Genomic DNA, 24,627 nt, shown 5'->3' on the forward strand with positions numbered 1-24,627 from the left:
TTCTGTGGGATACAGCGATGCCGTCCTGCAGCAGCCAACCCACACCAACCACGCCTGCCTCACCGCACAGAGGCTCCTTGCAGGTCAACTCTTGCTTGACCACATTTACGATTTACTCCAAAAGTGCCAACTTCAGTATTTTACACTGATGTGAGATCTTTAAGGATTCCACCCTTGCATTTTTGAAGAGACTGGAACAATAAACAAGTTCCCAGGACCGAAGCTTCTGGGTGACCGACTCAATCGACAAAGGGCGCATTGTCCAGGAGCGCAATCCTTCCATTCCTGGGCTGGAATACCAGTGCAACTGCGGGACCAAGTCAAACCGGGCACTGACAAACCAAGGGCAGGGAGGCAACACGCAGAGCCTGCGCTGGTGCACACTGACCTCCAGTGGGACACGCTGCGCTCCCAGAAGGAATCCACGCACACGACTTACTGTAAGGAAGTACATAGGGACAAAGACTTTTAGCAATATCATCAATAACGTGGGGACAAGCCTCAGTTTCTCAGTCTTAATAAATACTAAGGAATTTTGTCTAAAATGGATTTTTCAACTTTTCCAATTATATAAGTTTTCTGAGACATCCAAGAATGACTATATATTATAACCTGAGACTGATTACAGCATGCCTAGATGTGTGCAGGATGCACGGCATGGTCCTAGCAATGCTGTTTGGATAAAGACTCCCCACCGAACAGTAAAGATGCACTGTCACCTACGCGGCAGAAACCTGTTCAACCGGAATGAGCAAGTATAATCAGATATAAATAATTGAAACATTAGAAGGTTCCATTTGCCCACCTGGCTGTCACCATTTCTCAGGTGAGCTGCCGTAACTGACTGAATGTGAACTGTATATTGCAACACAAAACCAAAGACACCAGCTTATGTTACTACTGAAAGTAGCTTTAGGTAAGTACACAAAGCACTCACCAGTTTATATACTTGTGGAAAGCCTGTGGAGGTCCAGCTGAGCAAGCAGTGACTTCCAGCTGAAGCATGGTGAAGTAGTAACTTACGCTGACCTACCAGAGACAAGTTTCATGTCCCTGCTCCCAAAGTGAGCACCCACTAGCGGCACCAGCTTAATGGGACAGAATAAGCTGATAAATAAAGGAGGGGAAAAGTGGGAACTCTCAATACATTTGCCAAGCATAGCTGAACTCCCGATTTTGACCATTTGTTTCGACTTCTTTAGAAAACGGCTACGTACCAATTATATTTACACTGAATGCAAGGCTTGTGTTCTAGAGCAGAGGATCAGGCTTATTGTTTACGTATGCTACAAGCAGGCATCTATAGCTCACCTTTAATATTACTGTACAATGTGCTGGGGCCACCAAACTCAATTATGCCTGGTTCCAGAATTGCTACACTTGGATCCTCACAGAACATGCAAGCTTTCTCTTCACCTCCTTCAGTGCAAAGTCCATTGACTGTGGTCAAACCACCTCTCCGGCTGTTTAAACAAAGTTGCTGGACCTTGCACTGAAGCAAATAAAAAGCATTCATTTACTCTCTTCTGTTACCAAAGCAGTAGGGATAGTAGTTTCTACATGCTGACCAACAAACAACATCTCAGAGGTTTCAGAAACCACCAAAGCTGCTTTACTTAGTGGACAGACCTAAATCCTTACTCTCCCAGACCTCTGAATGAGTTACCAATTTGACCTAACCACATGATAAAACATTGATGCTTCAGCTTTTATTCAATTATCATACCGTTTACCTTCTGTTGCCACAGCAAAAATACATGATGCATAGGTAATGCACAGACAAATCAAATTAGCAGCCACCACAGTTAGAAAGGAAAGGCTGATGTCAAACAATGTAATTTTATTTAAAAGGTTTTGCTATTACAAGCCCTGGAAGTCTTAGAAGGCTACAGCATGTACTCCCAATTATATAGTCAGAGATTTCAAGTAACACATGTAGAATAAGGAGACTTAGTTTAATCATAATTTGAACTAAAAACGCCTATAAAAAAAAAAAAAAAAAAACACAGAATTTTTAATAGCTTTTTTAAGGTTAAGCGTAGTAGCAGCTACTCTGGGCTTCAGCCACTATCTATAACCTTTACCATATGCGCAGGATCAGATACACAATTAAAATTCTCCTGTGTGTGTAAACATTGTAGAGTATCTAGAAGATGATAAATACTCCAATTTTGAAGCTATATGATTAATAGTTACTTCCTCAGCATGCTCCATTAGGACTCAGAGTATTTCTAAGGTAGTATATTGACTGTATCCTGGATGGCAATTTTCCAGTTTAGATTACTGCTAGCATCATTACTCATATATTTTCATATTACTCCTGTTTGCACTGATGTGCACTTACTTGAATGCCATCTTATAATGGCTGGATTAGTACATGCTTTCCATACACACATATGTCTATATCAAGGCAGAAGAGCTGAGTGGATTAAAATATTCACAATTTATTTCCAAATAAATTCCCTTAGCTACCTCGAAGTCCCAATTTGCATAGGGCTGTAGCATTTTCTGTTTTTACTTTGAATGGTCATAATTCAAACACTCTACACACAGAGGGAAATTCATTAATGCTATAAGAGTCTTAAACTAAGAGGGGTTTATAACCCTTGACATGGACATCTTTAGAAAGGCAAGTGCCAAACTTTTGATGATATATCTGCATTTGCAAAAAGAAAATAAAAAATATTGTCTGAGACAATTGCAATACAAATATTTCTTAAAGGGGCTTTTGCTTTCCTTATACCTGTTGGAACATTGACAATCCAGGACAACCCAAATAGGAACCACGGTCCATTAGTACACATACTCAAAGAGATTCTAGTAGGAGGCAATGAATGCAGAGATATACTGGCATCCATGTTTTTCAGAACTGAAGAGGAGTTTTTTTGTAGCAAAATAAGAGGCAGAATTGGGACAGACAGAACTGATTTTATAAAGTTGTGTGTGGCAAAATGCTAATGGGCCTCTGGTGGGACCCTCTGCTACGAATGTCCACCCGCCACCAGATCCCATTGCTGGCTCCTCACTGCTTCTCAGTGTCACTACCTCCCTCTACCCTTTGTGCATCAGGTAGCTAAAAAAACCCCAACAAAAACCAACCAAAACTAACCACACACGCACACACAAAAAAGAAAGAGCTGAGTGGAACTTTTAAAAGCAGAAACCTGAGACATGCCCAGAATAAACGAGATAAACTTTTGCATGGCTGTACTCTGCTGCTTTCCCTGAATCACCTTTTCTTTCCTCCCTTTAAGTAGGGTGTTCTCTACTTATCGTTGTGTTCTTGTAAGAAATCAAACTAAAAAAAAAAGACAGTTTGCAGTTCTTTAGTTTCTGGAAATGAAACAAAGATTTGTTAGGTTTTCTACAGGAGAGGCAAATACCTAATGCAGAAGAAGTTATTTCGATTGCCTAAGATACTTACCAATAAATTGCTGATACTAGGAGCTGCTGTTCTTTAAAAAGTTGCATGCATTCAGCTTCTTGGTTGTGGGTTGTTTGGGTTTTTTTTGGTGTGTGTTTGTGGTTTTTTGTTGTTGTCTTTATTTTTTTCCTTCTTTGTTAAAAAAAAAACGTGATAAATTATCATCTATATCTGGAACACAGTATCAAAAGCTTCAGCGTCTGCACTGCAATGGGACACTGTGCCTGCCCACTTCCCAAAGTGTTGCAGAAAACAGCAATCAACTCCATAGGCAAATGTCTCATTTTATACTCATCTGGGTTTGGGAAGCAGCTCTTATATATATATAGGATGATTAAAAAAAATACTCCAGCCCTTCTGATTCACCTTCTTCTGCAAGCCAGTGGCTTGGAGATTGCCTACCATGTATCTCACTATCCACATCATGGGAATTCAGCCTTCTGTGTATTGGGAAACATATTTTAAGATGTTATCTATGGCGATTCATTGTAACTGAGGAAAGAAAAGACTAAAACCCTCTACTGCACTGTTTCTTCCCACAGGTACACAGAGACAATATTCTAGTTTAGCAAGAAAGAGAAGAAAAGGAAATAGCGTAGCTAAAAACCACCTGAATCACAGCAGCGGTCTCTCCCTTATCCCAGTTATCTGGCTCCTCGCTTACCACGTCAGTTTAAGACCTGGCAGATATGCTGTGAAAATTAATTCAGAATATTTGGAACCCAGAAATGTAAAAAAAGCCCAGATAAACCAGAAATACTCAATCCATGCAATATAATGAAAAAAAAAAAGCAACCTAGAACTGTAGTTCTTCATACTGAGATCAGAAAATATAGTCTAAATTGTCAATTTTCTTCCAACAATCTAACTTTCATGACTCAATATTTTAATAATAAATGACTAAGCATTATAAGGTTTTTGTTTAAAAAGTGTTTTCACTTTAATGGGTTAATAACATCATGAATGGTACAAAACTCCTTTTTTCACATTTCCATACATTGTATTACGGACCACCTGAAAATCTGGACTAAGAACGCATAAAGTGTCTCATAATTAGCCCTAGCTTCATTTTTTGCCATATGCAGAGGAGATACGCAGAAAAACATGCATTTGTTAACAATGACATGTTAATATTAGCTTAAACAATAAGATATGGCAGGATGTGCAGTGTAATGCACAGGTATGTGAGAGGGTAAGAGAGACCCAATGTCAAGTGTTGGCAATGAAATAAAAAATGATTGATAACACACTGACATTTTGTGACCATAGATTTAGCTTTTCTGTTTTAAATAGTAGTAAATATTTAAATAATATTTAAAATATATTTCCCTACGGAAATCATTTACTTGGAAGACAGCCTGGAAGATTTGACTTTTTAAAAAGTAGTATTTCATTTCGACAATATATGAATACAATACATGTCATAGAACTTCAAAGACCCTAAAGTCCTCAGCCATTTTCAGAAACATCTTTTAATCCAATTTTGTCTCTGATTTTTTGCCTGCAAAACTTTGGAAACAGCATCTCAAAGAATACCTGCCTTTAAGAGAAATACTATACTGCAATAAAAACAAACCTATTGTAAACAGGGATGCCATAATAATGGAAAATATAGCAGAATTAAAACCCAAATAATTCATCACGCAATTAGTTTGATTTCCATTTCGCTAATTCAGTCTAAGGAGGGTTTTGTTCCTTCCTAGTGTGTCTTCTCTTGCAGTCAATGAGTGCTCGATTTCCACTGTCAGATGTTAAGGGATGAAGACCTCACTGTTACCTCAAGAAAAAAATAACTGAGGTGTGGGTGCAGATTAATTATCTAAAATGCAACAAAACAAAGCAAAGTATTTGTGCAAAAAAAAGTAATTTGTCCATTGACTTTGTTTTTAAGTTTGCTTCAGTATAAAAAACCTCTTCAATCCCACTAACAAAGCTTGATTTATGATTTGATTTATGATCCTTCAACACACTTGAGAGTTCCACGTTTTTATTCTGATTTGGTAAATTAATAATCCAGCCACTATTTTTGCAGCCCAAGACAAAGATGGAAGCTCCATTATGTTCATCTTGAATAGCCTGGGGTAGTTACTTTTATTCAAGACAGTTTTCTCCTGTCTTCGAGAGGCACAGTGCTTGTTTAACTGGCCTCAGGAATAAACCAGCCAAAAATAAGCCAGGTCACCTTCTATGGCAGTGCAGAGCATCCTGGCCAGTTTTGTTGTTGTTTTTCTAAATGGTTGCTAAAACTACCTTCTTTTTAAATAGGGACAAGCTACTCCAAAAGCCTCTCATTTCTTTTTTCAGCTTCTAAGGACTCGTAATCAAACAAGCAGCTTCCTAAAGCTACTTCTAGATTCAAAAATCTAGATGAAGTATACAGTAGCAGTACAGAAATCATTTAGAAAGCACAGAAATCTCAATCAATTGCTTCGTAGTCGTATTAGGAAGGTATGCGAGAGACACAAAGTCTGATGAGTTCTTTCCCATCAAGGAGCCAACTTTATTTTGCCTTCAGCTGCATCCTAACCATTGTATAACTAGAGATGAGGAATTCCCAAACCGTGCTGGGATGCGACAGCAAAACTCTGCCCGGGCAAATAAATACTATACTTCTCATGAACCACCCCACCGCTCAGGGAATACGCTAAGTAAATTTGGGAACCCCCACTATCGACTGAAGAGTACACCAGGCACATTCCTACTATATTTCCAGTGTGCATATTTACATGGAAATAATCGTAGCCGGGAGCTAGCGATGTTGGGAACTTTGCTGTTTGGTTTCACCATATAAACTCCGGCTCCTACCAATTCAACAGAGCGTGACTGAAACAACAGCAACTTTTCCACCCTGTGTCTGCCCTTCTTTTCACTGGGAAAATTAATTAGCTTCATGATTGCTCCAACAATCCGCACGTTCTTCCTAAACCAAACCCCATCTCGCTCCCCTTGATTATAGTAGACGTAGCAGTAGCACAATGCATCTAATAACATGATCATGACCTCCTTTTTTAAAGCAAAACCACTACGAAGAGGCTTTAAAAAAGGCAAGGGCACATATCCATTCCTGTTCGCTGCAGTCTGCATACAGGTTGTAAAGGAGAATTATTGCTTTAAAAGATGAAAAGCTTTGGAAATATGGTAACCATCCTACAAGGTTCTAAAACTAATCAGCTAAAATTCTGTACATACTTTAATAGTCAAACCTCTATTTGATTACTCAAGATCAAATAATTTCATTTTCACATCTATTCATTAAACTCTTTATAGTTCTACGGTCTAATGAATCTTTAACAACTAAACAGGAACAGATAACAGGGGGGGAAAAAGGTCACATGGCAATGAACATTATTTCATTTGGCCAATGAATAGTGAACCCTGCTTTCTTGGCTGAAATTAAGGCACTAAGTGGCAGTGAAAGGATAAAGGAATGATTTTTTTTTTTTCCCTATGTTATCTGAAAAAAGACCAACACGACTATTTTTTAGGACGCCAGTAGAGTACATATCCATTCTGAATGACTCAGTAAGGCATTCTGTTGGCAAATTTAAAGAAAACGTTCTCCTGATTAGAGCCCATTACATTCATTGTCTGCGTGTGACTAGTGGCACTACTAACTTAACAAACCGGAGAGGGGGGAAAAGCTACAAAGATGTCTGAAGACTTGAAAGGCACCAAAAAGAGAACAGCTCTGCAACTGCCAGTTCTACAAACAAGGATGTAAGCTGTGTTTAACACTGCATAGAGTCTAGTCAATCATCAATCTTGGTTGATAAAGTGTAGTAGCTCTTCATTTAAACTCTCAGTTAATCAAGTGCTAGTTTAGTAACAAATTTATTTTCACGTATCGGAAAATAATTGCAGTGTCTAACACAACTACACTTAAAGCAAAACTAGTCTAGTATGCATTATTCTGGTTAACACTGAAGCAAACCTGTATAGACAAAAGGGTTACCTCAAGATATAGAGTTTACAATATGAAATCAACATATAAATGAATAGGATTTACTGAGAACAATGGAAAGTGTATTACAAAGATACATGAAACAATTTTAACCACAATATTTTCTCTGTGAAAAATACAACTATTAGTGAGATAAAATGTACAATTGATTTTTTTTTTCCAAAAGAAAAAAAAAACCCACAGTATAAAGGAAAATATTTTTTTTCTTCAAAACAGGGAAAATAGTTAAGGTCATTGTCTTTCATTACAATATAATTTGACACAAAAAGCAGTCATAGGATTGCACCAACTCCATGTTCAGTCTCCCGAACATGACAATAGTAAAAGGAGTCCATAAAGCATAATGACATTTCTGGATTTCATGATGGCAATATACGTATGTATGCAGGAACGGGTGTCACTCCAGCTCTGTTCACAAAATGTACAAAACTCTAAATTCGTTGGCCAGACATGTAAAAATTAGTTCACCCCAACACTGACTTTCCTGTTGCTTAGTCAGGGATGCAAAGATCTGCATTATTTTAAGTGTTGTTATCTTTTTAGCAATAAAGAAAGAAAGTATATGTAGTGCATGCTTTATCACTTGTCAAAAACATTTCTGAAAATAAAACTAAGTTATCCAATAGTTTACAAAATAGAAAATAATTCTTCAGGTTAAAAATGTGGTTAGGTTTACGTTTAGTTCCATCTCCAAAGGACTGATTTCCTTGGCAGCAACACTTTTCCTTAGCAAGAGCCAAGGCACAAAGTTCCATGAAGAGAAATAAAAATGGCTACGAAGAGGAACGCAGTCTGGCATTGTAAAAGAAATCAGAGCCTCTCTCTGAGCTTTCTGTTCCATCAGGTTAGTGCCGTAGGAAAACGGGAGTCTGGGGATACACGTTTGTTATGAGCATTTCTGCTGGACACGGTTCAGAAGTTCACCAAACTTTTCAAAAAGATCCTCCACCCATTTGACATTTTTCATGCACAGCTGCACAATCTCTTCCTGTCCTAGATCCGCGCTCTTCTTCTGGACAGAAGAAATCTATTGAAAAAAAGAGAAGCGGGGTGCGGGAGGGAGATATGCATACACACGTTAGGCTGCCAGCATTTCAGAATTTTTGCTTTTATAATATTCCGCAGTTTAATATGGCCCTTCTTTAGAAGAAAACCTTTAGGCTTTAAAAAACCAAGTAAAAATTCCCCCAAAAATGCATTTCTTAAAATATGAGCCAGAGCTCAACTCTTGTATTTCTTCTACCTGGAATATTTCCACCAAGGATTTGCAGAAGAAAATTAAGGAGTGGGCATTCTAAGGCAAAAAGTAGCTCCTAGATCTGAGGAGTTCCACACACTGCTAAAATTTGCTTAGTTTATTCTGGGTAACAGTGGAGGACACTCAACCGTCCTAAGGGAAACTGATTGCATGCAAACCTCCTATCTGCTGCTCAGCACAGCCTTTTGTTTGCCATAAAGAAATAGGAGGCCACAATCCATACTCATTTACCAAGGAGAACAGTCCCTCTAGTTGGAGTCCATTCCCTCAGAAAATTCCCTCAATGAATGTAAAAGTATCTCAAAGAGAACAATACTCACCTCTTCTTTACACGTTAAATATATGTGATATTTGTAATGATGGAGTGAGTGATACAAAGAATACAACTGTATTTTTTCTGGATCTACTGTAAACTCCTGCAAAAAGAACAGTTATTTTAGGTAAATTCATGTTATTTTCCAAGACACAGATATGAGACATATTCTTCTGTAAACCAGTTTGTTTTAGACAATTCAGAAATAGACTATTTCATTCAAATAATTGCTTTGACATATTTTGATACACTCGAATTCATATTACATCACAATTACCTCCTATCTCTACTTTTCCTACCAAGTTATTTTATCAAAATTAGGTTTAAGAACACTTTCAATCCCGAATGCACTGCATGTCTAAAACGGGCAAGACACCCCCTTAAGAGCTAGTGCAAGAATTACCAAAGCTTAAATATTTTTCTACCAGAGTGATGGGTATCATTGCAAAATAAAGGAGATAGTTTGTGCTTCAGAAGAGCTGATTTGGCATAACACTTCAGTTACTTTAGCAAGAAATATGAGCGTGGGCTGTATTTACAGGTCATTGTCTAGGCACTGCTTGCTGCTGGAAGGTAAATCAGTGCACAGTGAAATCCAGTTATAGTGCTCCCCAGGAATACTATGGAAATAAATAACGTGCACATCCCGTGTTTTACCATGTTACTTTTAAAAACTTTGTTGTTGTTGTTTTCATTTAAGATACATGGCTTCATTCTGTCATTGGAAATGAGGAAAGGAGCAATAAATGACTGAAGTCTTAAAAAGTGTTATCTAGTTCAGTTTTTACAGTATTATTTTTAAATTTTTGATCTAGAAACCATTGTATCATTTATTTCAGACATTTATTCATCAATGATTTAGACGAGGGAATAGAGTGTACTACCAGCAAGTTTGCTGATGACATGAATCTGGGAGGAGTGGCTGACACGCCAGAGGCTGTGCTGCCATCCAGAGACCCAGACAGGCTGGAGAGGTGGGCAGGGAAAAATTTAATGAAATACAACAAGGGAAAGTGTAGAGTCTTGCATCTGGGTAGGAACAACCCCAGGTTCCAGTATAAGTTGGGGAATGACCTATTAGAGATATGTGTAGGGGAAAGGGACCTGGGGTCCTGGTGGACAGCAGGATGACCATGAGCCAGCACTCTGCCCTTGTGGCCAGGAAGGCCAATGGCATCCTGGGGTGTACTAGAAGGGGGGTGGTTAGTAGGTCCAGAAAGGTTCTCCTGCCCCTCTACTCTGCCCTGGGGAGACCACATCTGGAATATTGTGTCCAGTTCTGGGCCCCTCAGTTCCAGCAGGACAGGGAACTGCTGGAGAGGGTCCAGCGCAGGGCAACAAAAATGATGAAGGCAGTGGAGCATCTCCTGTGTGAGGAAAGGCTGAGGGAGCTGGGGCTCTTTTGCTTGGAGAAGAGGAGACTGAGGGTGACCTCATTCATGTTTACAAAAATATAAAGGGTGAGTGTCACGAGGATGGAGCCAGACTCTTCTCGGTGACAACCAATTACAGGACAAGGGGTAATGGGTGCAAATTAGAATACAAGAGGTTCCACTTAAATCTGCGAAGAAACTTCTTCTCAGTGAGGGTGACAGACACTGGAACAGGCTGCCCAGGGGGGTTGTGGAGTCTCCTACTCTGCAGACATTCAAAACTCGCCTGGACACCTTCCTGTGTAACCTCATCTGGGTGTTCCTGCTCCAGCAGGGGGATTGGACTGGATGAGCTTTCAAGGTCCCTTCCAATCCCTGACATCCTGTGATTCTGTGATAAGAAGCTGTTATCATTACGAGCTGTACAATAAGGAAAGCAGCTTACTACTATTATACTTCATCTTGCTGCAAACTTGAGAAGTTGCTACAGACTTCCTGTATAACTATACTGGATTAAAGCATTTGGGTCTAAACACAGAACTTAAATAGGGGAATATTTATTAAATGATTTATTACATTTTGTCTCCCAACTGGTATTTAACTATGTTTCACAGATGGGTTAAACGAACGATTTAATATACTGCTTTAAGTGTTGTTTTCTAACACTCTTGATACAGAAAAAACACCTCACTCCAAGATTCTGTATTTTGATAAAACTACCAAAAAGCCTCACACACGAAACAGTATTTTATATAAATGTGGTCATCATATTAGAAGTCAGATGGTGGCAGCAATAAACCCTCTCAAAACTCACCTGTGCTAATTTAGTGGTTGATTTAGAAGCCCTCAGAGTTTTCTTGTTGTAAGCTTTACCATTCATTTTGATCTTAGACACAGATGATCCTCCACTTTTTGTCTTAGAATCCCGAGTGATCACTGTCAGTTCAGGGAAGTTTTCCAAAGCGTTCTTTGAACAGAGCATATGAAGACAAAGGATTATGAAAAATTCAAGACTGGCCAACCAGCTACACTGCTGATAAATTGGCCATTTTTCTTTGAAAAGTTAGAGTGCAGCTTATTATTAAAACAATTGATTGTACCTCAGATTATCATCTTTAATACTTTCGTTAGAAAGTGCAAAAAAGGCTCTACTAGACAATTTTTACCGTTTAAAATGCTTTCCATTCCATTTTCTACCCAAGAATCTCTAAGGCCGAGTTACCTGGGGACGCCCAAGTACTCGGGCAGCCTGCCCGCTGTAGCAGGCACTGGATGCCTAAATATCCTCACAGGTTTTGCCCCAGCTTTGAAAAAACACCAATTTATTGTATCTTATCATTTCTGTAAGGTGGAAAAGCTTATGTGCAGTGATGTACAGGGCCAGTTCAAAAAAAGCACAAGTTTTTAAGACACATTAACTCACAGGAACGAACTGCATTTCTACTAGCCTATGTTATATGCATAAATTTGAATACAACTTTGTTGTACAAATACAGTGTTTGCACAGTTGTACAAACACAGTGTCAGCAGCTGCTTTAGAATAGTTCTGTTACGCTGTATAATCTAGTCCTCAAAAAAATACTTCAAGTTAAATGAACATCTATATCTTTGCATTATACTCCAGTATGGGGGGGCTGGAAATCAGGGATACAGAAAAACGTATCAACGTTGCAGCTTAAGGACCTAACTTGGACTATTGGGTTAAAATAGGAAGTTGAATCATTTTTTTCTATTTTATTTTACTAGAATACAACCACCTCCTCTGCCTACAATTCTTAGCACTTAATATACATGGACCATTTTGCCTTTATAAAAAAAACCCTCTCTAAAAATCTACTGCACAGAGACAGCTGCACAGTGGCAGCAGTAACCTCGACTAACTAACCTGTCCATATACAATATTCGCTGCAACTCTTTCGAACTGCAACAGCTTCAACAGATTTAAATGATTCAGTTTTCCTGTCCGCTGTAATAGTTTTCCTGAAGGTTGACTTTGAGGATCAATGGGCTTTGGCCACTTCTACCTTCCTCTGGGTAATTCCTCTTAACCAAAACTATTTACATGGCTGGACCACTCACCTAAACCAGACAGATCTGAATTGGAATGAAGGAGAAAATACTAGTGATTTCTGCATCTTTGAGAGCACAAGACATACAATGGTGATCATGACTTCCAAATTAAATGTATACTACTCAGCTAAGATGCTTCATTTACAGAGGTTCTACTACAGCAGTAGTAATATTTTCTAATTTTGTTTATCAAAAACTGTAACCCAAAAGACACAGTAAATTGTTAGATCTATAAAGAATGTTACAGGCTAAACTACCAAACACTGGCTGCTGACTTCAGTGTCCGATTTGGTCAGTAATACAGTTCTAAAATATACCAGATTCACTGTATCTAGTGAAAAAAAGAAATTAATCTATGCTTATCAATGCAGAATAGTAAAAATATTCAAGCTGAATGATACTCATGAATGATTTTTCATCATAATTTTTAACTTCTTGCTTGCTTCAGGGCCTCATTCAGCTCTAAAGTCTGAACCAGTCATTTGGCCAAAGCTGGAGCAGAAACAGACTTTCCTCTGTTAATCATCAGATCAACCTAAATCTTCAAGAGTATCAAACACACTTCCTAACCAACACAAACACAATGACAAACATTTTTATCCAAAATATTGACCCGAGGATGGCACAAGTTGGCACCTTCACATCAGAAAGCAAACATAAAAGGCTTTTTTGATCTCGCCGTTTACTCCACAACCAGATCCCTTCCTTACACCTGTAACTCCACTAACTTCTTGCAGATCATACTGTGAAATACAGGCTTAAGATAACTTCAGAGATACGATACATAATCTGCTTCTAATGGAACACACAGCAAAGCTATTATATTAGTTATGAACTCCAACTGAATAAGCATCTGTAATTGTCAGTCTTACAGAAGATATGTTTTTTCTCCTCTTAAACTGGGAAAAAACCAAGCTAAGGTGCCTCTCACTTTGTGTGTGCTCTGAATGTAACCAGAAGGCTACAAATTTGTACCCTGCCCTAACGTGGCCTCTCTTCTCCGCAGAGACAGGTCTAAAAGCAGCAGCTATAAAAATAAGTATTGACATGAAACTCTTAGCACGAAAGAAGAACAAAAAAAAGTAGGGTTAATGCGCGCTACCTCTGAGGCTCTGGGTATGGTCTGGAAGTACACAGCCCTCCCCAGGCCTTCCTGCTGTCAGGAGGGAGCCACATGAAACTCTGTTCAAGCAGGTACAAATTGTACAGCTGTTGGGCAAACAGCATAACTAACAACAAAAAAGTTCAAGAATCATGTGAATTAAAGCTGTTTCACCATTTGATGATGTTCTCATCTCTGAAATAAGGTCCCTTAGCATCCCACGAGACTAAAGAGCAATGGGCTGGGGGGAGAAAAGATCTTTTAAAGATTTCATGATGAAAAAGCAGAACTATCAAAGTCTGGTATTATGTCCTCAGCTGTCTCTCAAAAATAAGCACACAGCAGTACAGAGAGACAGCTAATTCTTCAAGTGCCTCCGTACTGTGGACATAAGGGGACAGGAGACAGGCCGAAGAGCAAGTCTGGTCTGATGCTGTTTATAGCCAGGTTTGCTTTGCTGCTGTCGGCCTCAAAACCGTTACAAGGAAGAAATAATCAGTCTGATTACAGACATCAACAACTATTTCTCAGACATGAGTGAACACAACCTTAATTCACCTCACTGCACTTTCAAAATCTTCATTGTTGCTTGGAGGATACAGCTGCTCTCTTCCCTGTCCACACCCAGACCTGGTTTTTATTATCATGTCAAAGCCACTGTAATAGGGACTTGTTAGCCACACTTTTCCCTATTTTCCATGCTGAAGATACATGAAAGAGCGCAAAAATGAGTTGTTCTTGAGTCCCTCTGTCCTGGTTCAAAACTACCGTGATCATGTTCTCTACTTCAAAGAAGTTCAGACACCAGCTCCACAGCATAGTTGTTTCATGTAAAAGTGAATTAAGACTTTTAGGCAACACAATTGCTTAACCAGAAGCTCTAGGAGGACAGCAAGCAGATATTCTTCTGGCAAACCTGAGAAGCTTAAGAGAAAAAATGCTTGACAATGAACCAGAAAGCATGGGGAGTAAAACTAGAACTTTACCTTTGCAATATAAACTCCTCCATCACAAAATGTTCTCCAAATGCCACATACAAGCATTGAATTTATAGCGTCTCTTTCAAATCCATATTCACTTCTGTTACAAATTTGCCTTCTGGGTTTTAAGTTGTGCCTGCATGGTACGCATTAAATGACTTACTTATAACATTACTTTAAAAATTCTAGAATTTCAAAGAGAATACCTTGAAAGTATGATCCAAGCGCAATTTGGAAAGCAGCCTTTTCCTATTGTCATTCAGCATACCATCAATTTTTCTCATGTGAGGCAACAGCAGCTCATCTAAAAGACAAAGAAAACCGTGGCAGTTGATTATTAAGAGACACACAGTAATGAGATTCTTACTCAATCTACACTTCTACCCATTAACATAAAATGTGGAAGTACAAAATAATGCAATTTGCACATAAATTGATTTCGAACATAAGAGAAAAATACCTTTGTTTTGGATCAGCGTGCTAAACCCATCTAGATATTATGCAGTTTAATTGCTGACTACAATCTACTCCTTCTCTGACTCTTCTTTGTTGAAAGGAAATAAATAAGACAGAGCAACACAGAGACAATTTCAAACCATTTCCTAGATAATCATCATCTGTGCGATAAAACTGGCAGTTTTACCAAGATAAGTACGTGGTTTTGACATTCGCTGTTTTGTATTACAAGAGATGACCCTGCTGGCATTTAAAAGAAATTGAGGAAAGTGCTTACTGAGAAAAGTTACCTGATAAGCCACTGTAAACTGCACAATATACATTTGAACATAGGCATGAGGCCATGAATGAAAATTTACAGCTCAGTATGGAGACTTTTATTTTTAAAGCCAACTTCTTTGCTCTTAGCGGGACTACTGACATGCAACAAGGAAACCTTGAGGTAAGTGTGCACTGATGCACAATCAGGGCAAACCAGGAAAGGATCGTCTAGCAAACAGTTTGTTAAATACAGGCAAACAGAATACGGTACAAAACAACACCCTGCAACTAGATAATATGCGAAATGGTTCCTGTTTGTGGACCTTTATCTTTATACATGAGTGCTTTGCTAAATTTTGAGAAATAGAACAGTTTTGACTTGTATGCTGGAGTCCACTATGGTAAATAAGTCCACACATTTTCTCTTCAAAGAAAAAGTGGAATACAATTATCTTTGATCAGAACTTTAAGGTTTCAGTGTATAAAAAGCAGAATTTTTCATAGTAGCGAGAATCAGAACTACTTATAAGAGTACTTCTTCATAAGAAAGTGAACACACTCTTGAAACACTGTAATCTGAAATAAAATGTTTGCTAAGATTTAAAAAAAGGTAACAGCAGGAACAAAGAGCTCAGTTCTGACATCCACAGCACAAGCCTAACGTAACAAAGCAGACAAAACAGTATTCCCAAACTCCTTTGGTTTCAAAGAGGTAGTACAAATACACAATTGCACACACATATAAATAATTTGTGTAAAGTCTTCTTCAGATGTGGGTAGCTAAAAGTTTGGTTTGCCTTACTGAATAATAACCTTAATATCTAATAAAAATACGCAAATGTTAAACATACTGTACCATTGCTCTTTTCCAAGGCTTGCATTGTGTCTGGATCCAAGGCAATGCTAACGAGCAACTCCATGAAGCTCTTAAAAGTCTCTTTCATAGCTCTTGTATTCAAAAAGCGGGTAACGAGGGGAGCGGGAGGTACAAGCTCTGAAAATCAATCAGAACAGTGATTTTTTTTTTCCTTCAACATCCCTCAAATATTTGTGGTTTTCCAAACTAAAGGCTTTCTCTCTTAAAACACAAGTGACCTCTACTGGTATCCCAAGAGATTAAAACTCTGTACAATCAGAAATAATACTCAAACTACTTACACGCCAAAAGCAGGTACAAACACCAAATCTGGTGTAAACAGTACAATTTATTGCAGAAACACGTACAATTACTTGTAAGTATCGGCACTTATGATAGTTCAGGGATTTTAAATATTTTTCTGTTATTGTAGATGGAAGTCTAGAGAAAAGGGATAATGAGTAACTTCAGTCAAGCAAAGCACCCTATGTGCAGGTTTCATGTCAATACAAGCACCACCCAGAACCACAAACCTCTAAGCTGTCCAACAGAAAAACATCCAAAAGCACCAATGTCACTGAGGAGCCTGCACAGAATTGAAGTCAATCCCACCCAATTGTCCAACTCACAATAAACACGGAAAAGAAATTTTACCAGCAAAGCAACGTGGGCGTATTTGTACTTTTATTTTCTCATAGGCGGCAATTTTAAACTTGCACATGGAGTAGTCATCACCACCACTAAGCATTCTGGGGCTTTTTACAGGCTCCATCTATAGTATCGCTATTTTGCAGTAATTTAGCTAGCAAGGCTGTTAAGCCTTCTCAGATATCCATATTTCTATGGGTGACTACCATCACCAGGTTACTTCAAATTTTAGATACGGACAGCTGTATGTATTAATGGTTATTTGCATACGTTTGCTTGAAAAACATTATTTTAAAGGTGCTGCTGTCAGCAGAGGTGCCTGTTCCAATACAGCTTATCTAGAGTTAAAAGTTGCCAAGGCCAACGCGCTTTGCATGTGCAGCAACACAAAACATGGGTCCTACACAGCTTAACTTCAAACCTACAGGCAATAAACTCAAAAAACCTGCAAAATACACCATATATCTGCTACCAAAAGTAACGTCTATAAACATGGTACACTTAAAAATTCCTTTCTGTTCTGAAGAATTACAGCAAACGCTGTATTGTCAGCGTTCCCAGATGTCATGAGTCTGCTCAGCAGGCTGCATTTGAACAGCTGCCCTTTAGACAAGCAATCAAACAGCCAAAAAGTCAACTGCTCTTTCTCCTCGGGTTTAGTAAAAGCAACAGTAACATCTCCATCCTGCCCATATAGACAGGCACTGCAGTTATGGTACTTTACACATGACATGGGGTCACAATGGAAAATTAATGAAGAATCCAATTCTTGAGATGTATCTGAAAATGAAATCAGCTCCTTCTCCTGCAATTGTACCCATCTTAGAAAGCAAGCAGTAAAAATACATTTATCTAGCTGATAAACTACATTTGAGATACCTTCAGTTGCACACATTAGCTCACAAGTAGGAAGTTTTAAGAAATCAATTTTGTGTGGCACTGTCAAATTCTAATTTTTTTCATGAGGCCGGTAAAGAAAAATCTGCAAGATTGAGCAATGTATTTTTATAATACTAAGTTCAAATGGGCCTAGATGCTGATAACAGGATTTCACTCACCATCCTCATCACTCGGGGCGTCAGGTGAGGAATCAGACTGGGAAGATGAAAATTCTTCTTTCCACTTTTTCCTTTTCTTTGGTGGTGGTTCAGCCTTTACCTTTGGCTGTTTAGCTTTGGGTTTCACAGAAGAGACTTTTGCTGCCGTTGGTTTTGGTGTTGGTGGATCAGGGGTTTTGTTGTTGCTACTACCAGGTTTGCAATGAATAGTCCTGCAATATTACAATTACCACACAAGTTTTGGCATTAATGAAATAGCTATAGTCTTATTTAAGTAGAATATATTCTCCTCAGATTATATATAGTTATTCAATTGTCACATGTAACTAAGAATTAAGTCATACACACTACACTACTGCATTTTTGATGTAACGTTCTACAGTTTGCAACTACATATAATTAAATAGTATTTCCATTTTATAACTAGATAAACAGGCACAAAATAGTTGAAATTGTCCAATGTTAGTACAATTTATGAGATATATTGAATTGGAGCAATATTATAATTGACTACTTAATGAAAAAAATGGACTTGTCACAATTGAACAAATACTAGCGATCAATGGGATTCGCTGACGAAGTGAATTTGGGCCATTGTATCCATACAAAGATGGGAAAGAATATCATCCAGGTAAAAATGCAGGAAATGCTGAATCTTGAGGACTGGAATAAGAAAGCAGACAACTCCTCTCTTTGCCCATTACTCAAAACAGGAAAACAAACAGGAAACTTAATATCACAAATAAAAAGTTATATATTTTAGAGCTAATAATGAACTATAGTTTTGAGAACACGTCAGGGAACACAGTTCTGGGATGTGTCACGCAGGTTTTTCTTATTTTCCAAATGGGAAAGCAATTAAATGGACAGTAGAAACACCATTAGTATCTTCCAGAACACAGAATAATTTTAGTCATCAGAGATGAAGGTTTCAAACCAAAATGGAGTGAGACAATAGATACTCGAATGATGCAAGGAATGGAAAGCCTGCCTTAGACGAGGAATGTGGAAGACCTTGATTAATCCAGCTTAGTGAAGACAGAGGTGGAATCTTAGTGCTCTCCAGAAATACATCATACAGTAAAAACACCAGGGAAAGACAGAAATAAATGCCAAAACCAGTCCTGAGACCAGAACATGTGGATACAAGCTAATCATGATCATGTTTTGTTAAAAGATGGGATTGTTTCAGTGCATTGGAAGAACAGGTTCTGGAACTGTCTTCTGTAGCCCAAGAACAAACAGGAGCATCAAAATCCTAGCTAGTTCTAAGCAGATCATGGGTATTTTATAAAATTGATTAACTGATGGTATTGCTTTACTTGAGAGCAAACTAGACTTAAAACCTCAGTCATTTCTTGAATGAAGAGCACTGTAAGTTTTTTGTTTACTGTTTACTAGCACCTGATAAAGAAAACCTATCTGCAGCAAATTATAATTATTGAAAATCTAGAGAGGAAACCTTCAGATAACACTTGAAGCTGTGAGAAGATAAACTAAGCATTAAAGCATGACAGAGTTTGTACAGTACAGCATCCATAATCTTTCCCAAAAGCACAATCAAAGGGCAACAGAAAATGCAACAGCAAAACAGCGAAACCCTTATGAGAAGGACGGTGACAGAGGAAACCTCCGAGACAGCCCATGAACCTGTGTGAGAGACACTGATGGTCATAACATTCCACAGGACCAGCCGTATATGTGTTAGAATAATCAAAAACATAGTATGTTTGCCCTGCATTCTTTACATGGTTCTCCAGAGTGACAGATTTGTTTGGCCTTTATTTATCCTTGGTGGTGGTTTAAAAGTAGTACTAGAGGAAATGCTGATTTTAAAGCATTTTAAGTGAGATGGGATGACTCCAAGTGATAACGCTTTTTGGGGGTGAGGAGAGGGGAGCAGGGCAGGTGTAATAAGAAAAAATACAATACCCTCAGTGTGCAAGGACATAAAAAGGAAGGAAAAACATCCTTGCGACAACCAACTTCAACAATGAACTGTTTGTTTTTTAATTAACTTTCCAGGATTGAGACAAAAACGTTGGTACTTCCAGCTTCCTGGGACAGGATGGGTATTAAAACAACGCAGAAAAATATAACTGAGGTGCGAAGTCCATGGGATAGGAGAAAAGAACACACGAAATATTAAAATCATTATACCTGTAGGCTTCTATCATTATGCTGACAGGGTGAAAGATGTAGCACATAGAGCCCTAACACCTCTAAAATGAATTATTATTGCAATCCACAGATTCAAGGTAGAGAAATCTCGGTATTACAGTAATTTGTAACTCATTTCTTAAAGCAAAACACACAGTTCTCAGTTTCCAACTTAAAGCTGAATTACCATAATATTGAATCATAAGTCTTGTTTGTTAAAATAGGTGTTTTCTTCATATGAAAACAGCATGGCAAAATGAAAAACAAATGGAAATCAAATACCTTGCTGACTGTACAGGCTTGCTTCGTGGTTTTTTTGAACATACTCTGACGTATTCCTTTTTGTTTGCATTTTCAATGAACTTCACGTACACTCTTTTGTATTTTGTTTTTGCATCACCGAAGTACCCAAGATACTAAAAAAAACAATTGATACACAAGTGTTTCTGTTATGAAAATATATTCAGTTTAACAACTCAAAATTTAAATACTAAAGAAAAAAGTTTAAAAACAACCTGTTTACATACAAAGATATTAGGCACCCTACAGAATTTACAACTGAAGATAAATTCACTGATGGATATCCACATGATATTTAAAGTGAGAAAACAAGGCAAGAGGTGCTTCAGTCCTCATTTTCTCCCTTTATTTAACCTTCAGCATTTGTTACCCCAAGAGCATTATCTGTCTGGTTAAACTGTCCCCTATCTGTACGCCTGTTGGCTCACAATCCTGCTTCCACCGACTCTGTTCCGGTTGGGAAAACTTGTTCCTTTAAGCAGCCTGAATGATACCAAAGAGCCCATGCTGCAAAGCAAAGAATCTGCCAATGAACAAGGGAATTTTAGAGTAGGAGGAAATAAATATGTCCACCCCCTCGCCTTTACAGATGCTTGCGAAGAATGTATGTCAGAATCACATTTTATTTTGTTTCTTAGGCTTCCATTAAGGAAATCAGCTCCCAAGAGGCCTCATAAGGTATTTTTAAGACTCACACTGTTAGTAGCAGCAAACTCCCTCTGTCCATCTCGTACTTCAGGAACAAACTTTTGCAATAAAGCCTTCTGTACTTTCCAGATAGCTGGAGGCTCTTTTCCTGTTTGCAAAGCAACCTGGAAGAACATAAAATTATTTGCTATAAACGGTGCTTATCTCTCAGAAGTGTGTTGGAACATTAGATTTTTTTCCTAAGCAAGTTAACCCAGGATAAAATGAAAGTAAGCCATTCAAAATTCCAAATCCTTAGTCACTACATGCCATTTGCATCAAGGCAGTATGACAGGAACTACAATAAGTATAACACAAGCTACAAATTTCACTTTCACACTGATGAAGTTGTGCCAAGCAGCTCTGCCTATGGTGTGGTGTCTTAACTCATGTACCATGAAACTGAACCACAGAACTTTATATTTTGAAACAATACAACATTTTTTCAACTTTATTCTTTCGCTCTATGAAATATTTTAAAAACAAAAACATAAGAATCACAAGTAGTAAAAAGCTTTCAGGTGCCTAAATGTTCTGTAGCAGAGGCCCATAGAGTACGATGCTTGCACTAATGTTAAGACAGTTCAATATGAATTGTTGTACCAGACTTTAAACTTTCAGTTTAACTTAACCACCAAAAAAAAGTTCATTTTCTTCTTCACATGGTTTGATAAATAACCTATGTTAAAAACAATTCTGTATTTATTAGCTTTAATGAGAGTTCTCTATAAATCCTACACGCAAGTTAATGCAAACACTCTCTTTTTTGGAAAACATCTAAGTACGGGTTGTTTTTTCATGATTGTATAAATAACTAAAGAAATAAACACCACAAAGCTTAAAATCCAAAATATCTCATAACAAAATTGAATCAGACAAGGGAATATTTTAAAACCAGTAACATTTGTCTTATGGGACAAAATATGTGAATTAACTTAAACTTAAGCTCAACAGGATGAACACAGACAGGTAATCAAAAGTATTAGAAATTAATGATAAGAATACTGCTGGCTATGATAGCAACAAAAGGAAAGGTTAACATGCAGAAGAATTTAAAATGGAGAAACAATGAAAACAGAAGAAAACAAGAAGATAAAGACAACAAGGGACATTCCCATAAACTCCTGTGAAGAGCTGCACCGGTTGCTTATGGAAGCCATTTCTTGCTGGAATAGCACACAGAACCTCTTCCAAAACCAAAAAAAGACAACTTCAAGATCTTCCTTAGAAGTCCAAAAGTTCTTTCTTCAACACCTTACACTTGTGAGCCTACTACTGCCTTAAAAGCAAATAATCCAACAAAGCAAACACCAAAACCAACCAACCAAAAACCTCCCTATTATGCATGTAGTATAAAATGGGTCACGTACATACAAAACATTCATGATCTGCACTTAAAAAGATGCCTCTAAGGCATCTTGGCAGCAGCCAAGGAGTATCAGAATAGAAACCAAAAAGCAATCTGCAGTCTGTGCCCTTCTGGTAGTTTGTTGAGGCTAAATTCACACGCAGGACTTTTGGTGATTATTTTTTTCTCTTTCACAGCAAGTATCCAGGTTACCTTTAGCGTCTCTATATCTTCGATCTTCACCACAAACTCATCACGTTCTCTGTACATGCCCTCTCCCCCGCTGTCCGTGTTCTCCTCGTCAGTACATCCTTCTATTGCAACAGTCGCCTGTGTTTTTGCCAGGGGGTCTGAAGTGGCAGCGTCCAGGTGCGGTACTTTGGAGGGCTCGGCTGGATTGGTTTTCTCCGGCGCTCCGACCGCAGGAGCCGCTGTCGGTGGAGATTCCTGCTTTGTGACAGCGGCGGTGGCAGCACCAACACCTGCTGCTTTTTCAGCCTCTGAAGAAAAAACCCCAAATTTTAGTTAAATTATCAAGGATTAGCAACATAACGGGAAAAACATTGATTTTTCTTCTTTTCTGTTACAATACATATTAAAACCAACTATTCTAGGAAAAACACCTGCTTAAAGAGTTAACATAGGGCGCTCTCTTGGCCACAACTAAACCTTAAACAAAACCCAACTATTGTAGCTAGTGTACCTCTGTTTCTATTAAACTGGTGCATCTGTTAGCATCTAGAAATAACAAAGAGGAATGCTTTACAAAACAGTTTGACAGTTCCAGACATGATGAGCAGGAAATACTGTTGTACTTTGTGTGACTAAGCAAATACAAAAGTAAAGGTTACAACACTGAACCTTGTTTCCAATCTGCTGCTAAGTCAAGTCTCTTTCAATTGGATTAAGGGAAGATAAATACGCATGAAGTATGAAAACATTTGCTGGATCACTTTTGGACATTTATCATTTGTATCTTGTAATAATATAACTGCAAGTTCCAGATTCAAACTTTGGCAATATCCTAGTAGATTTTAATATTAACAGAGGTGAGCAATGAGAACCAATGATCAAAACCAAGAACATTCTTCTTCTCCTTTGCACCCCAGAGTCAAAGGAATTTCCCACCTTCCCAGATTGTTCTTTCCCACCTGAAAAAAAGTTTTAGATATTACTTCATACTTTTTAATACATTAGTTTCAACACTGACTTGCTGATCTAAAAGAAATCAAGTCATCTTAGCTATACCATAAATGCTAATATCACTGAGGATGCTGGCTTCGGACTCAAGAAGATAACCATTTCACAGTTCTGTTAAAATCACTGTTATTGTCGACTTTTTCACTTAAAAAAAATAGAAAAAAGATAACGTGACATGTATTTTAATAGACATGATACATACAAATGATTTGAATATCAAATTAGTGTATTGATAGAAAAGCTCTATACCAGATACACAAAGATTCATTAAATCAAGCCAGTGAGACTGCTAAGCCATGAAATTTGTTCTTTTGGCTATATTATATCACATTATTGCAAATATGTTGTATTTCTTTGTCCAGTGAAAGCTGTGACAGCTTTAATTAGACATAGCATTTCCATTCCCCAACTGTACACATTCCTCAGAACAGCAGATAATTGCACATACGCTACTTAATGCTACCAACAAAAGACTATGTTTTAATATTTGTCTTTCCATACTTATGTACAAAAACAGACAGAAGAAGGAATAACTAGAAAATCTACAAATACCAGCAAGTAGGAAAGAAGTCGTTACTAAGGATCTTGTATGATGTACAAACAGTCTGGGATACAACAAACAGGAAGGTGAATTCAAGAAACTCGTGCTATAAATATTACACCCTTATGAATAATAAAGATACAATAATATTGTGAAAGAAATCACTGCAAATAAAACACTAATGGAAATGACCATTCAACAAAAAACCCTATAAATATTTCCTTAGGAAGCTGTACGCAGAACGTGGCTTATTAAAGTTAACGAACTTCAGCAAGAGATTTAAATGGTGGCATTGTCCACATTTTGGCTTTCTGGGGGGGAAAAGGTCACTGCTTTCTTGTTTAAAACACATATTCAAAACATGAGGAATTTCATCTTCTGTAACAGACTTCCCAAAATGCATGAACTTAACACAATTTAATAGAAATAGCCACACAAGAAAACACAACACTAAGATGAGGTACTGTTTAAGATATCATGTATTCTGCAATCTTTTTCTGGTATTTTAGGTCTGATTATCACAATTTAAGTTCAATTGTACTATGTATTTTTAAGTAAATCATGTCACCCCTAGAGAAAAAAGCCTCTCCCTCTCTCCTTTAATCTAAAAAGAGAAAAACTGACTTTTTTG

The 24,627-nt window shown here is 37.9% G+C and overlaps 1 protein-coding gene across 1 annotated transcript in view; it reads right to left on the minus strand.

Moving 5' to 3' along the window:
- Positions 1-4,339: 4,339 nt before the first annotated feature.
- The window catches only part of QSER1 (glutamine and serine rich 1), a 46,840-nt gene continuing 26,552 nt past the window's right edge, over positions 4,340-24,627 (minus strand). Inside the window, exons 5-13 of the mRNA XM_065065354.1 lie at positions 22,469-22,755; positions 20,916-21,032; positions 20,203-20,336; positions 17,761-17,972; positions 16,055-16,192; positions 14,688-14,785; positions 11,144-11,296; positions 8,964-9,059; positions 4,340-8,412 (exon numbers count right to left, since the gene is read on the minus strand). Coding sequence (XP_064921426.1) covers positions 8,272-8,412; positions 8,964-9,059; positions 11,144-11,296; positions 14,688-14,785; positions 16,055-16,192; positions 17,761-17,972; positions 20,203-20,336; positions 20,916-21,032; positions 22,469-22,755 — 1,376 coding nt within the window. The 3' untranslated portion in view covers positions 4,340-8,271. The remainder of the gene's footprint in view (positions 8,413-8,963; positions 9,060-11,143; positions 11,297-14,687; positions 14,786-16,054; positions 16,193-17,760; positions 17,973-20,202; positions 20,337-20,915; positions 21,033-22,468; positions 22,756-24,627) is intronic.

Source organism: Columba livia, chromosome 5, assembly GCF_036013475.1.
Source record: "Columba livia isolate bColLiv1 breed racing homer chromosome 5, bColLiv1.pat.W.v2, whole genome shotgun sequence".
NCBI classification, from domain to species: Eukaryota; Metazoa; Chordata; class Aves; order Columbiformes; family Columbidae; genus Columba; species Columba livia.